At 47.4% G+C, this 16317-nt stretch overlaps 1 protein-coding gene across 2 annotated transcripts; it reads right to left on the bottom strand.

Moving 5' to 3' along the window:
• Nucleotides 1–6244: 6244 nt before the first annotated feature.
• On the bottom strand, nt 6245–15693 carry SSTR5 (somatostatin receptor 5). Of its 2 annotated transcripts, none has more exons than XM_076351231.1 (2): nt 15640–15693; nt 6245–8249 (listed from the first exon to the last, which is right to left on the bottom strand). In XM_076351231.1, exon 2 carries the CDS (start codon nt 8183–8185, stop codon nt 7073–7075), a length of 1113 nt encoding a protein of 370 aa, XP_076207346.1. In that variant the 5' UTR covers nt 8186–8249; nt 15640–15693; the 3' UTR covers nt 6245–7072. The 2 variants fall into 2 exon arrangements, with proteins under 2 accessions (XP_076207346.1, XP_076207345.1); XM_076351230.1 differs by lacking the exon at nt 15640–15693 and adding an exon at nt 15214–15326.
• Between the last annotated feature and the right edge of the window lie 624 nt (nt 15694–16317).

Below are 16317 nucleotides of genomic sequence, written 5' to 3'. Positions count from 1 at the left end.
ATGTGCCCGTGGCTGAGAGATAGGGAAGGAAATTGTGGATGAGGCTGAGTGTGATCAAACATGGGCCATGACAGATAAGATGGGGTGTATATGAAGGGCAGGTTTGACTACAGAAGGACTAAGGACAGGCTCCAGCAGCCTGGGTTTCAGTCTTATTTCAGCATTCAGGTTGTCAAAGACCCTACTTTATGCTGTATGTTGAAATGCTCCTTCATGTGCTTCAGAGATGTGATTTCCCAAGGCTTTACCCAGATTTCATTCCTCCTCTTCTGTCACTGTGTACAAATTACCTGCATTTTCTCCATCAAGTGAGAATATTATTTCTAGCCTATACCGCACGCACATATATAACCCCTAAGTGCTGGCAAAAGTTATCCGACTCATATGCCATTTGCCTAATCGCTATTGTGGCTGTCGGGTATGGCACATGGCTGGTATCTGTGACACTGAGCACTTACCCAGGTTTCATGGGGGTATTGCTTGGCATGGCTTCGCATCATCATCCCGGCTGTGCCACTGACGGATGGTGTGTTAACGCGTTGGTTGGATGGTCCATCAAGGCCCGGTTTGTGTGATCTATTCGATCCTCTTTGCCCCAAGAGAGCCACACTGAAACCCAATTTTCTTTCAAAGTGGTCCCTCTTGGAGAAGGTAATGATAAGCAGGCTGGCAGTGCCCAGAGCAAGCTGTGAATTTTCTGGAGATGCATTGTCGACGAGAGCCCCCTGATTGTCCATCTAGCACAGCTTTTACCAGCAAAACCCCCACCTGAATAAGGGAAAGGAGGCTTACGTCAGAGACACACAAAATCAATGCACCAGAACTTATCCTTTTCATAAAAAGCAACTATTCCTGCAAGACTTTGACAAAACTGATGTAAACTCCGTGGTGCTGGCACTGAACACACACTTTGTGATGGGACTTTCAAATCTGTCTGCCATGTAGGACAGGTGTGAGAAAGGAAGCACTGCGTTAGCTTTACAGGCGGAAAACTTTGGGAATCACAGCCTACCTCACATCAAACAAAGCTGTAAGGCTGAAATTAGGAACTGAACCAAGACCTGTGGAGTCCTAAGTTGACACCGTAAGCACAAGCCCATCTTTTCTTCACAGAGAGTGCATGACAGGGCAGTCATCCCTTCCTCATTAGTTCCCCTGTTTTTATAAGCATTAAATTAAATGTGTTTGCAAAACAAGAATTCCTTCTGAAATGCACATTTATTCATTCACTGGAGTGTGACCATTACTGACTGCTTAGTAAATAAAATTAGTTTTGATTCTTTTTAAATTAGAAAACAAATCAGTCATTAGCCTAATGGAAAGCTTTTTTCAATCTCATGGGTACATGCTGCACACATTTCTAAAATGTTTTCTTTATTTTTCTATGGCAAATTAATAGAAGCCAAGTCCTGCTCCCCTGCTGTAAGTCAAGAGAGGAATCAGAAAGAAATTCAGACACTTCTGAGTTTTTCCGCATTCTGGTGCCATTCTTTCTTGCAAGGAGTTAATCTTCAGTGCTTTATCAAGACAAGTTTTCTTTGAATCAAGGGAAAGAGGGTCGCTGGCTTGATCAGCAGATAGATCGTGCTTTTCAGCATCCTTTGTGTCTTTCTGATCGTCACTTGTGGTCAGAGCATCAAACGGGCCATTGAAAAAAATGGGTGATTAGCAAGGTATAACCCTTCATCATGGACTGCAAATTTGATTTCACACTGAAATCAGCACTGATTTGCTCCACTTCTGTTCAATCTTGATGTAGGAGTAAGCTCCAGGGCTAGCCTGGACACGCCAGCGGAGCAGCCCTGATGTCCCAGAGGGCTGAAGCCTCTGTGTCCCCGAGGGGACAGTGCTGCCACCCGGGAGATGAGCTGGGGGCTGAGATAACAGCCCGGCGAGGCGGGCTTGGGCAGGCTTTTCACAGCAGGTGAGAGACCTAAGAGTTACCATCGTAGCAACAGCCAGATTACTTGAAAAGAAGACTTTTTAAGACCCAGAAAATACGCAAACAATTTTTGGGTTTGGTTCATTCGATGCATAAATTGTACACTTTGTCCAGAATGTTTTATCAGAGGAAAGCGAAGACGATCTCTGTAGCATAAGCCTGAAGACCACGGCAGATGATTAGTGCATGGTGATTCTGCACAATACATGCTGACCTGACTTTGAGTCAGAGAAAAGAAGAGAAAGAGAAATTTCTTTCCTCTGAAAGAGTCAGAGAAATTTCTCTTGGTACACAAAGAGCTCGTAGTTTGCACTAAAACTCTTCCTCTGTGGTAAAAGATGATGCTTTTGTTAGCACAATATTAATGTTTATAAAGCGTCTTGGCATGAAACGCTGTTGGCTTTTCTTTCCAGCATGTTATAAAATCATCATGGAAAGAAAAACAGAGTATCCCTAATGCACCAGATTATTGTTACACTGGTGTCTCCTGATACTGCACCAGATTAACATGACAGAGCAATAAAACTCTGGATCTTCATTTATCACACCTCTTTAGCTTTCTCCCATGCTCAGAGAGGTTTGAAATGAATATTAGCTTTTTCCCTGAAGAGAAAATAAGAAGTTGCTCAGAAATCATCGATATTTCAACTCGGCCAATTTTTACTAAAGTGTTGGTCTTGTGAGTATTCTTCAGTTCTTCTGTGTTCTTACCTAATCCACTGAGGAGGTTTTTTATTTTATTTGGTTTTGGAGTTTATTCTTCCATCTGCTTCTCATTATATTGCTTAATGTCTAGGTGTGTGACTTATTCTAGCAATGTGGTTTTATTTTTGTGTTAAAGTAACACTCACAGTCCCTGTGGGTCTGATACACCTCAGTCTCAAAGGTGTCTAAAAGGGGTGTCCGATCCTGGGATGAAATATCTGGAGGGACATTATGGGTTTGCTGCCTACCTTCTGTCCTCAAACCACCACTCTGAGTCTGCAGGTGGTTTTGTCTGACTCCAAATTCCCCCGTCTCTAGTCTGGGCAGCCTTCTGGCAAACCAGTACCCAACTCACAACCTCTCTATGCCATACGCTGGTCTCTGCCCCACCCATAAGCTTATTTTAAAATATAAAAGGCTAAGTATGAGGCTGTTGCTCCTTGTACATTTTAATTCTGTCGGTGGCGCTGCCAGTCCCAAGCGTATCAAAGGTTTCTGTTGGACGGCCGGTTTCGAGGCTGTTGGGTGCACTTGCTTCAAGTTTCTCAAGAATCCTTCATAATCCCCAAGTGAAATGATTTCTCTTAAAAATGAAGACTGAGATACCCAAGCAGCCCTTTTCTCAGGCAGCCTTAGGAAAATACTAGTGAGGACTGGCAGTGATGTCACCCTTCCCCTCTGGTCCCCGATGCATTGCCTATCTCCAGGACTGCCAGCTCTGATTTTTATGGAGCTCCAAGCACATTGGTAGGAGACAGGAATTGTAAGTTTTTTATTTGGTCCTGCCTTTCAGCCCTGAATGCCGTATGGTTGGGGTCAGTACCATTCTCCCCAATTTTGCGCATACAGAAACTGATGTACAAGGGGTGAAGTGACTTGGGCAGAGTCTCACAGCCTCAAGGGCAGATTCCTAAATCTCTCCCTGGCATTTCAGCTATTCCCTGCTCATAACTGTGTCTTGTTACTTCCATAGCAAATACTAATATAGCATACAGCTAGCAAAAGCAACCAGCCTTGCTCACCTTTGCTGTTATTGTGAACACCCTTCTGGTTTCTTCATTCTGCTAATATTCCCCATGCTTAAGAGCTCAGCTGCTCCAGAGGATCAGGCCAGTGATGGGCGATGGCATAGATGTACTCAGCAGCACACTTTGACTCGAATTCTGCATCCCTGCGCTTCTGCAGAGCAAGCTACCAATGCTGCATACGCGGGGCACCCTCGCTCTGCCAGAGCATTCATTATTACTGCTGCTTGCAAAACGATCTGTGAACTAAAATGGGTTTTTCTAATTCTGTCACTGGAGAACTTCTGGCTAATCAACTGGAGGCAGATGGAGTCGGCAGAGATGACATAAAGGCCTGCACTAATTACTCCACGTGTCTCAAGAACTGATAAGAAAGTTGATTTATGCCTGGAACAGCCTGATAATTCCGGAAATAATAGATATTGCATGACTTAATTAATCAATGTAAACCTGGTTGTGCTGTGAGTTTGAATTAATGGCCATGGTATAGTGCAGGTGTATGGAAGGTGGGCTACAGCCTGCTACTAATGGCCCAAACCAAGGACCAGGCTCTGGATACATCCTGAATTGTCTCTCATTGTATCTGGTGAGTTCCTGTGCTCTTGTGCTTGGGGAATGCGAGTGTGGCCATGTACAATAGCAGAAAGAAGGAAAATGGTGCATATATACACAACAGTGGGTAGGAGCAAGAAGTTACTTAGGAATTGGTCCATCCTATGAGTTCATGCTAAATAGTTGCACCAGGAGTAAGTAGTTTTAAGGCCTGAGTGGTTTTAGCTCAGGCTATCGCCCTGCCTGGTGTGCTTGGTCCTCAGGGCTGGTGGTCATGCAGGCGGGTCTGTTCTGTACCTGCACAGATGAGAGGGAACACCCTTGGGTGGGAGCGAAGGCTCTGTCCACCCTGAGCTACAGGTCCTGCTGGCTGGAGTCAGCCTACAGGGCAAAAGATGTTTTGTTCTGGCTGTTGTCCTGCTTTCTCCCTGCACAGACCATTGCGGCTCTCTGGTCCATCATGGGACCTCCGTGTAGCAATCCCTACCTCTCACCCCAGGCTGATTTTTTGGACATAACACAATTTTGCTGTCTGTTTTTGCAGATGCACAATATTTTCCTGGACCAGCCTGGGAGGATGGACAGGTTTGACTCTGTTTTCACCCTCCCAGGAGCCTGTTTTTATTCCTCCACTGTGGTTGTTGAAGTGAAGATAGATGTATGGCCTGGTTGAGACACAGCGATGGTAGACCAGAATATGTATCACTGAAGAGAAACACATGCTTTTCCCAACTAAGACAGACGTCAATTAGAAATATCTTAGGTATGAAGACAAATCCAAAAAGAAACTTGTCCGCTAGGGCTTATGGTAAGATTGGCAGATCCAGAGTCAGTTTTAGCCTATTAAGAAGCCCAGTGACTGGGTCTCTGGGCAGGGATTTAACTTCTCCTGCAGAGCATTTTAAGAAGTATTTGTGTACCATAGTGCCACATGTTTTAACAAATTAGACCTGTTTTTAGCACCTTATGGCACAGGTGACCCAACACGTGAGTAGATTTTGAACGGCGCATGTCAGGACATGGTTTGGACTGGGAAATACAAGCTCCTGAGAAGGACAGTTAAGACAAGCAACAGGTCTCTGCTTCCAGGCAGTCCTGAAGGCCTCGGTCAAAAGGACTCATGGAAAACAAGCTGCCGTGGACTAGCTGATAACGGTAACTTGGCTTTGAAACAACATCTTCAGGCTCCTCTGTTGAACTCGCTGAGCCTTTGCGAAGCTCTAAGGGGGAGAGGACTGCAACCTGGATCTCATTTTGGAAGGCTGCCAACCCCAAAATCTTCAGCAATTTCAACACAGGGCCTCTCACTCTAATCGCTCTTGTCCACCCTTCTCTGGGTTGCACTCTAGGTGGGAACCATGTCAGCATCATTCTCTGTTCAGAGTTATTTGAATAATCTGCCTTGCTTGTACAAATGCCAGGCTGATATTTACTGCTGGTGCCGGGGCCCAGCCACGTCCCTTAGAGATGCTATAGAAGGTCACTAAAGGTTGGAAGGGCAGGTGAGATGCCCTCTCCTTTTGTATCCCCTGCCCTGCTTGCTATTATATACAAATAAATTTCCTTACAGAAGGACTGTTTGACCTGTGTGGGTGCCAGTGGTGGTGGAAAGCAATTTCTAAAGAGAATAAGTAGTTTCTGCCCGGATTAAAACAAATACCTAATTTGCTTTCTTCCTTTTCGTGTATGAAGAGTCCTCACTTTACAGTGCAAGTAGCTTGGATCAGATAGGAGGCAGGAATCGGGTCTGCATGCTGTTCCTTGCTCCCCCTGTCCTGCTCCATGGTCTCCCATTAGTCATTTGATCTCTATTTATCTCCTGAGCTCCCAAGCACCATGAGGAGCAGTGACTTTCCTTTTGGTGTCTGAGCGGGACAGAGCCCCGCAGGTCCCTGTACTTGGTCCTACCATACTAAACTATATTGCATCTGCAATGATTTAAGCATCAAAGACTCAGCTGTAACTTTTTGTGTGAAGTGCCTGACAGTGCTTGGCGAAGCCATGAAATGGATAGTCAGAAGGGGGTTGAACTCGTTTTAATTTCTGAAAATACAGTTTATATTCATGTCCATACTTACATTCAGAACCAATAAATATACACAACAGCTTTCCAGGACTTCACAATCATCGTCACTTACATAATAATAAAGTGGTTACATTACATTTTATATGCAGTTTTGTTTAGAATGTGAAAGTATTATGAATACATTGAATCCTTTCAACAATGTTTTCCTAGTCTTGTTTTTATTCTTTCTTATTGTCTTTGGAAGATTCCCGAATACTATGAATCTCTTATATGGGTTAATGACAATAAAACAATGTAAATGGAGTACACAGCACTCTATAACCATGGCTCATACACAATTTCAAGATCAGTGCTGTGGCCTTTTTTGTATGAAACTTCCTTTTAAGAAATAGTGTTTTTCTTTTAAGAGATCCCCTTGAAGACTTCCAAAGATATTATCTGAGCTGTTTTCTGCTTTGAGCTGATCCCAACAGTGCAAATCAGCCATAAACTCAGCTTAACAAGGTAGTTAAAAGAGGTTTAGTGTTGGTTTGCATCGCTAGAGCAGTACAAAGCTGGCAGTGTGTACCAGTAAATCAGTTCTCTAGAGTACAGAAAGTGGTAACACATGTCTGACTTAGCTAAAACAGCCCAAGAGCTTCACCCAGCCCAGTATAGCCCATAACACTTTTAGCTGGGAAAGGGAGGGGAGTGAAGAGAAGTCTATGTACATTTATTTGAGCTTGTGGGTCTCCAGATTTTAGCTTTGCTATGAATTCATCTCTCCTTTAAGTCCCCAAGTTCTCCAGGTCTACAAGTGCTTTGCAGTAACAAACCATGCCCTTAGACCTTGCTAGTCTGCATATGTCCATTGAATTCAATGTTTCTCTGGGTTAACATTGACTCCTGCAAGCGGCTGCTGTTCTCTTGCCTGTGTTCAATGGGGTCACCATCCTCTACACCATTGCCCTTTTGGAGGCAAAGGACTTTCTGAAAACTCTGCTTGAAGTTGTCAGAAAGAAATCCATAAAGAATGGGGTTGGCACAGCTGTTTGCATAGGACAGGACCACCACAAAGAAGTACACCCCTACCAACACAGGGTCTTCTGGCAGTATAAATATCAAATTGACAATGTTCATCATGTAAAATGGGAGCCAGCAAAACACAAAGACCACCACAATGATCACCACCATCCTGGTCACCTTCCTCTCTGATCTCCTCCGCCTCGTAGACCCAACTCGGATCCCTGAAGATTTGACTTTAATCACGATCAGCAAGTAGCAGAGACAGATCACCAACAAAGGACCAAAAAAACCAAGGACTGATGTGTAAATGATGAACGCTGCTGACCAGATGTTGACGGGCTCTGGCCAGTTCATGTTGCAGGTGTGAAAGTCTTCCTGCACATCCGAAAAGATGATGACTGGAAGCACCACCAAGAACGAGAATGTCCAGACAGTCACGCTGATGAGCTTGGCCACCCTGGGACGTCTCCACTTGGTTGATTTAATGGGATGAACTACTGCCAGGTAGCGGTCCATGCTCATCACAGTCAAACAAAAAATACTAGTGAATTGGTTAATACCATCTACAGTCATAACGAGCCTGCACAAAAAGGAGCCAAAAGGCCAATAGGAGATGGCGTTCTGGGTGGCCAGGAAGGGCAGGCCCAGCATGAAGAGTACGTCAGCAACAGCTAAATTCAAGATGTATATGTTGGTGACGGTTTTCATCTTGGCATAGCGCAAAACCACATAAATGACCAACGTGTTGCCGCTGAGTCCGACTGCACATACAAGGAGGTAACAGATGGGAATCAGGACTTTGTGGATGTATTTGAATGGGGGCTGCTCTGAGAGCGTCCCATTCTCTGTCACATTTGTCAGCAGTGAGGAATTCACATCGCTGGAACTAGCTTCTGTGCTAAATGTGTTGGAAAAGTATAAAGGATCCATATCTTTTACTCCTCAGTTTTTCTTTTAAGGCTAAGAGAGATTAAACTTCATGGGCATCTTGTTCCTAGAAGGGAAAAAAAAAAAAAGGGAAGAAAAAGAGAGAAAGAGTGAATTCAAAATTGATTAAGTTTTAGACAACATTTAATTTTCTGCCTGAACAAAGGAACTGCACAATGAGAGAGCCCAAGTGCTCATCCCAGTAGATGGTGGTATCTGTTTAATTTTCACAAGCTCCATGCAATGGGGTCAGGGCTGGATGTGACTGTGAAGATGGGAGGCTCCACGGCAGTAACACAGCATGCATCCCGCCGGGAAACACAAGTGAGAGGAGAGAGCGTGATGGTCATCACACTTCACAGTCAGCGGCAGAAGCTTTCCTGCCCCAAAGGAGTCTGAATGCCCCGGCATGTGGGTCATTCGGGTCCAAAGCCTGCTGGTGACAAGGCCAGTCCTTCCTCTGCTGATAAGAAATGTTAATTCTTGCATGCCTCCTGTGCCACTTGGCAAGCAAACTTTACCGTTTGACTGTCTCACTCTCTGTAACCTGTTGTACGCACATTTTCCTCTCTTGTGAAATCAAGGAGCAGGGGGCATAATGCGCTCTACTTCCCAACGTGCACAAAAATACACAAATCCAGAACCCACCTTTCCTCCTAGCTTTCTGTCTAAAAACTGATACAGAAAATGTTAGAGGATAATTTTGAAAGACTCTGACCGAACAGCGCGTACAAATCAGACTGAAAGCAGAGCCCTGGCATTAGTGCCGAAAGCTTTAAAGTCCAGTTAGGTGCAATTCTGCTGTCGCTTAGCGGAGGGTGCCTGGCGAGGCTCCGGGACTGACTCAGCCCCGTCTCACTCTGGTACAAGCTCTGGGTGCTTTCAGACTCCAGAACCAAAGATAGTTCCTGGCTCTTCGTCTCTGAAGCTCCACTGCGATGTTTCACAGGTCTTCCTGTTTACACAGAAACAGTCTCAGCTTGATCATTCAAATGCCACTTACTGCCTGGCAGAACCGATTGAGAACCCCCAGGGAACGTCGGCAGATGTGTAGGTGAGGAAACAAAACCCTCCGTAACAACCGTCAAAACCCTAGAAAAAAAATCAATGAACTCCAAGATGGAGAGGACCATGTCTGAGAACACTTTTCGGTCGGGTCAGGCTGTGTGCATGCAGATGTGAAGACCGCAATGCAAAGGAACAAGCTGTTTCTTTTTCATCTCTCAAGATTATTCTTCTGTTAGTGTTTCTGAATCACCCTCCTCTCATCCTGAAGTGTGCTTTTTGTCTAATAAACACCTTTCTTCTGCGAGAAATCCAAACTGCAGTGGGCAGCTTCAGGACACGGACAGCTGAACAGATTTGGTGATAGAGTATGTTTTATCAGACAATCTGAAAAGGGTTGAAAATTTCCAACGCTCTGTTTCTGTGGCATGCTTGATTCACATGAATATTTTTTTGTTCTTTGTCTGAACGTGGTCTAAGTAGGTGTTTATAAAGCTTTCCACTATAAAAAAAAGTTAAAGCATCTGCTATAAAAGAGTGGAGATTCAAAACACGAATCTGGCCCAAGACCTCTCCCAAGTCTGGCCAGCAGACAGTGGTGAAGGCGCTCAAGGAGGATATACCCAGCAACTTTTGTTCCCATCACCTGATGGTTGGGTTTTTATAATAATCTGGGGGCATGAATCTGGATTCAAAACCACCCAGCCCACATTGCACCCATGCCTTTCAAGCAAAAGCAAAATTCAGTATCATGTAAGCATGCAAGAAACTTCTCGTCTCCAAGAGGAATGCAAACACCTCCACGGGCTGGTTACTGTGCTTTCTCTTCGGGTGAGAAAAACTGCCGTGGGTGAGAGTAGAAGTACCTCCAGCTACCAGCAGTAATCATAAATATGCTGTTCTGATTTGGAAATGTGCAGATGGGAAGTAGGTGTCTCACATGTAACTCCGCGGCTGGGAGGAGATGTACCAGAGAAATCAGAAACCCAGGGTGGCTGGGATCGTAAAGCTGAGAGAGCTGCCAAAGCTCAGACAAATGCTGGCTTCAAGATGGAGATGAGAAATGGGCAGGGAGGATCCGCAGGTCCTGAATAAGCTACCATGGTGTTTGGGGTTTAGGTATTGCAGCCGTGGGCTCCCTGCAAGTGTCATTGCAGTCCCTGAGAGCACACTGCAGGGAGAGGTCGGCTGAGACCATGCTCCTTGTGAAATAAATAGGACTAAACTCACTGCTTATATAAGAAAAGGCAAACTCCAGTTCTGTCCAAAGGATGGACTTTTTAATTCTGTTCTGACAGTGGGGGAAATCTGGGAGAAGCCAAAGCAGCACCACACTCCTCTTGGGCTGCGAGGGTTTTGATCTTTGGAAGACTGCATTTTCTTGCAACCCAGATGCTGTGTGACCCAGCTGGTTAGCCAGTATTTTTGAAGGGAGGGATATAAAGGAAATGGGTGGTGGGATGGGGCAGTCGGTGTTTATAAACTCATATTCATGGAACTGCATCTTTGGGACCAAGTATGGTGCTGAGATTGGGAAGGCACTTCTCCCCAGACTAGCTCAGCAACATCCAGCCTGGGCCAAAAAGCAAAATTTTTGTTCTGGGACTGCAAAAATAGGAGGACAGTAAACAGAACCAGTGCTGGCACTCAGTAGGGGAAGGTCAGGAAATGCAGTCATGTGTGGCTCTCATCCGAGTTCTACAAAAAACGAGGATGGACATCTTTCTTCTAAAGTTACCTCCTTTTTCCCCACAGTACATATCCTTGAAATTGTTGACTATAGAAATTACAGAGTAAGTTCTTCAAGTCTGTTGCTCCTTCCACTGCATTTAGAGTTCAAGCCTTGGGAGAAGCACTGAGGAAGAGGAGTTCCTTTATGTGGATAACCTACCGCACAAAATCCCTGCTTGCCAAGGGCCTCAGGTTCTTTGAGCCATCCATTGCTGGCATTCCCGATGCACCCAAAGGTTTTTCTTGAGGGACCTTTGTGTGTCTTCCATGGAGGGGGACAGCTCTTCTAGCTTCCTTCAACAGCAGCTGGAACGGTCTCCTCCTGCTGCTGTGCCGTCCCCAGGAGTCAGTGATACCTCAGCAGTTTGTCAGGCTGCTTCTTTAGTGTTTTGGGGCTCTTCTCTTGGTTTTGTGTGAACATTAATCTTTACTCTCAGTTTTTTTGTTCCATTTGATGAATTTTGCACTTTTCCCTTCAATAGCGGGAGGATTCAGAAGGAAATGCATTTGCTAAGGCTCTCATGAAAAGTCTTTAGCCTCTTCATTTGGTGACAGCCTGCAGATTGGCAGCACCAGCAAGGATCTGCCATCATCTGAACATTTCTCGTACGCTGGCTGGGGATGTGATGTGCTTAGAATCGTCCAGATCTAAAAACTGAGCCCAGGTCTCCAGAGTCCCCGTTCAGTGCTTTATCCACCAAACCATCGAAACCTCATTGCCTTTGCTTTGTAGCCACTGGTATTTTGGGATTCATTATGGCATGGCAACAACAAAAAAAGCCGAACAGCTGCAAAAGCATGTTTTGCTGGCTGTCTTTGGTGAGCATAGATTATTTTTCCCTCTGTTTCCCTCTGCTATCTAGCTGACAGCTTGCCCCTCACCAGCACAATTTTGTCTGAACTTATATTGCCACTACAGCAGTTAATGACCATGAACCTCAACAAAGGATGACTAAATATAATTAAGGCATGCTGACTGACATCTTATACACTTGTTTTGGTATTCTTAATTAATGGATTAATAAAAAAACACCTCTAGGGGACTTTCTCTTGTCCAGAATTTTTTCCCCTTGGTGTTTGATCTCCAAGACTTCACACTGGTATACTTCATAAATTATGTCCTTTCTGCTTAAAACACATGAACCAAAAAGGACAATGGAGCTAAGAACATAGATCCACAGTAATCACTGGTATAATTCCAAGTCCTCCTTTTACAGAGCAGTACCCTGAAAAAAAAATAGGCATCCGCTGCAGCTGAACATATCTGACTGCATGTGTTCCTGCCCGAGAAAACTGTGAGAAGAAATAGCAGAGATCTTATGGTACAGACTGTTCTCCTCGAAAGCAGGTATTTACCCTTTGTGAGAACTTCTCTAGCAGGTGTCCTAAAAAACATGCTTTTGCTGGGCACAAGAGCAGGTATCCATCCAACAGCACACAGCAGTCCATTAGTGACTAAAGTATCATCACAACATAAGGAAGAACAAACCCTGGCTGTGGTTACAATAGCAAAGCAAAAATAACTCTATGAAGTGCATCACATCAGAGTATAGCTGGGTATAACTGGGATCAAGAAGGAATTACATAAAAAAACCTGATTCTATGAGTCAAGATTTGATCTCGCTGCCTATTTACCACTGGAATCATCACTCTCTCTTATGCAGCATTAAACATAATTGCTGTGAAGAGAATTACGACAACAGAACGGCAGATTACTGCTTCCAGGTGCGGAATAACTAGCAGGAAGAGGCAAAATGGTAATCCAGACAGATATGCTTTTAAAACAGATGGCCTTGGTAGTAATGGGAAGAAAAGCACCTGGATAAGCATCCAAGAAGTATCTAATAGCAGCAGAACTTAATGTTTTTTCTCCTGTCCCATGGAGTTGGCTGCAATGTGTTAGTGGAACAAAGAGAAGAAAAACTCTCCTGGTCCTTTAGTAAATTTGCCCTTTTGGGGATGAGTGTTCATCACCTGCTTCTTCAGATACAACCCATGGGGCCTCATGCTTTGCATTTGCATGGATCGAGCAGGCAGAGCCAAGGGTCGCTGCCGCAGGAGGGAGAGCGAGCTGCTGGTGGAAGGGGAAAGGGGGGGGGGGGTGTGTGAAAGTTGGTGTGACCTGACAGAGCAGCTCTGAAATAACACAAACACCCAGGCAGGGCTCTGCGTGAGGAGGAGGGAAATGAAGCATCATGCCAAGACCTGCTTCAGCGTCTTACAGTTATAATAATGTTCTTGTACTGAACCAGTAGCTCCCTGAGAGCATAGAAATCTCACCATTTCATACACAAAATTCTGGGTTTTCCCCACTCCCTACCCTATTCCACCACCTGGGGTAAAAAAGCAGAAGGATTCAGCCCAGATGGGAACTTTCTCCTTGTTAAAATCTGCCATGTGATATTTCTCAGGATGTGTTTCTCACTCCAAAAAACTGGAGTGATTGATTTTTCTCTACGGAAGACATAACAAAACAACTTTCTTGCACTAAATTGGTTTTCTGTTTTGACTGGTTGTATTGGTACTAAACACTGATCAACTGAAGTCAAAATTGAGTAATGTCTTGCCACTTTCAGCACTATCAAAACCTTCAGGAACTGTATTTTCACGTTGGCAACAATTTGTTATCACCCTGCTCAGGCCAGCCCAGTGTTTCCTAGAGCAGTCTGCGGAGATGTTACCTGATGACTTGGTCCTATTTTTAGTTTGCAAACAAACAGCCCATAAAACACTTTTGCTTTTGCCAAATATTTGCTAAATACTTTTTTTCCCCAAACACATTTCAGGCTCTGTTATGCTCAGAGATTACTCACTTTGGCTGAGCTGTCACACAAACAGTCGTGTAAATCACATGCTTGTGGTTTTGCTCCCAGATCAGTTGATTTAAGCAACTTCAGCAAGAGGAAAGTGTGGAGCCCGACATCTCCGTGCTCACACCCAGGCAGGTGTGGCTGGGGCTAAACTCCAATTACTGCGCTGGCGCATCACTGTAACCAGGGGTTTTTACCAAAATGTTTCTCTTCCACCCCTCTCTCCTCTGCAATCCATTGACATCAACTGATTTCAGGGACGTGACAGATTCAAAGACAATTCAGTTGAGGAACATTTAACTACGGGCTGTGTCTGCTCCCGGGCTGAGGGAGAGCTGAAACAACCACCGATCCCTTTGGCTCAGGGACCCCCTTCCAGGAGAGAGCCCCAGCTTGGAAGGAGCTCAGTAATAGATTCTCTTGCTGCATGAAGTGGAGCAGCTCTGGGAGAGGAGCCTCGGGGGGGAGCTCCCAAGGTGCGAGGTCTCTGGCTCGGGCGCACCCCACAGCAGCAGTGCAGATCCACTCCAGCCACCGAGCCCTGGTGACAGGGTCCCCCGGGAGCTGGGATTCCCAACACCAGCAATCCCAGCACCCTAAGTACTGGCTGCCTGGTGTGACCTGCATGTCTCCTTCCCCACAAAACTATAAGAAGTCTTTAGTCTACCCCAACGCAAGCCTGCAAGTTCAAAACACCTGAGCCGGGTTGTTCATTCCCCGCTCTTCAGTGCAAAGGTCTGGGCACAGGGAACAAGCCGTGCCCGGTTCCACGGGTGCTGGGAGCTGCAGTAAGCCAGCGAGGCACATGGACACACGGTGCTACTCCCAGCCCAGACCGATGGTGACTCCCAGGACTCCACTTTGACCTTGACCATCCACTTCTCGCTGACCACCTTGGAGCACATCTGACCCCCTGCGCTTCCCTCCCGTGTTTTATCAGAAAGGAGCATCGTGCGCTCAGCTCTAGCCCCCCATGGCTTTCTGTGCCCCCGTCCCGCCAGGCTGGGCAGCATTCAGGGCTCTGCCACCTTTTCGGGTCATGGTGGGGCTCAAGCAGCGCCGAGCGGGTGGCGTGTCGGGCTGTGCCTGCGCATCCCTCCCGCAGGTGCCTTTCTCCTCCCTTTCAAGCGGCCGCTTTAAGGCAACGGTAAGGATTGTCCTGCTTTAAACACCGCATCCTCCGCTCGGCCAGCGGGTCCTCTCCCCGCCATCCCTCCAGCCAGGACGGGGTCACTCTGCTCTCCAGCAGCAAAAGCCCCGTAAGAAGGGAAAACTCGGGGTGGCCGCTCTTTTCGGGGAAGCCGCAAACGGGACCGAGCGCTCCGGTGCCTCATTCATCCCAGAGAGCCCTCAAAAGCGGGGTGCGCTTTGCAAAGCCCCAGTCTGCCCCCTCTCCATCCCTCCTACCTCCCCCCTCATCCCTTTAGGCTCCCCCAAACCCGCTCGCTAGTCCCTTCTCCCCCCCCCCCCCCCGGCAACGATTACCTGCAGCTCCAGGGACTCCTCTCCGCCGGGTGGAGGCATGAACCGCCCCGCTTCCCCCTGGGCTGCCGCGCTGCTCCGGCTGCAGCCCCCCCGGGCCGCTCCCCGAGCCGGGAGCGCACCCCGCGCTCCGCCGCTTCCCTCCGCCGGCGGGCGGGGACCGCGGCCGCTCCCCCGGGGAGGAGGGACGGAGCTCCCGGCCGGGGCTGCCTCCGGCGTGGCGGAGCGGGGGGGGGGGACGGAGCAGCGGCAGGGGAGGGTGCCGCAGCCCGGGGGGGGGGGGATAGCCTGGGGCCACCCACTCTGCAGAAAGTTGGGCTGGAGGTAGGGAGCCGTCGGTGCCGGAGGCAGCAGCCGTCGGCCGGGATGCTCTGCCCCAGCCCCCCGGCATGCCTGCGCCCCCCTCCCCAACCTCAGGGACGCCCTTACCCGGCTCTGTCGCCCCGCTGTGCTGCCGGTCCCGCTGCTGTGCCCCGGCCCCCTGCACCCCGAGGAGCGGCAGGCCCCTGCCGCGGGTGCGGGGTCTGCGCCTTGCGAGGGGGGCGGCGGCTCCTGGGAGGGGCTGGGAGCACCCACTCTGTGCCCGCGGAGAAGAGAAAGGGCTATCACAGGAGACCCGCATTTCCTCCCCTGGTCTAGCTCCCTTCCAGCTCCGAGAAGTCCTTTTAAAGACTCCTGCAGGCTGGTTTGGAGTGAGCCCCCTCCCCGAGCGCAGGGGGCTCACTGCTGCTCCTCCGAAAGTGCAGCACCTGAGCGTGCAGGCTCCTTCAGGGGCGATGAGAAGGGACTGTCTTCTTCATCACATTTGTTTAACGCTCCTGTCCCTGGGCACTGAACATAAGGGAGGACTGAGTGACAGGGTCGCACTCAGCGTCCTGCCGCTCCATGGAGAATGCGAGCTAAAATCCCACGTGGGGATGTTTTACTCCAACTGGCTACAGATCAGGCCCTAAAATTACTAGCTAGTGGAAAGATGCAGGGCTTAATATCCAGGCTGTCAGGCTAAACTTGGTGTTTGTTTTACTCCCTCCTAAACTCCCATTCACTTCACCGGGGCTCTGCTGGGCAGGAAGGGGCTGAAATATTCTGCCCTTTGAATGCAACAAG

This window comes from Aptenodytes patagonicus, chromosome 13 (genome assembly GCF_965638725.1).
Source record: "Aptenodytes patagonicus chromosome 13, bAptPat1.pri.cur, whole genome shotgun sequence".
Lineage (NCBI taxonomy): Eukaryota > Metazoa > Chordata > Aves > Sphenisciformes > Spheniscidae > Aptenodytes > Aptenodytes patagonicus.
Note: the sequence above shows the minus strand (reverse complement) of the source record. Positions and strands in the feature narration are given on the sequence as shown.

Excerpts from the sequence above, each read along its gene's own strand:
- SSTR5 (XM_076351231.1), bottom strand. The coding sequence starts at position 8,185 with ATGGATCCTTTATACTTTTCCAACACATTTAGCACAGAAGCTAGTTCC.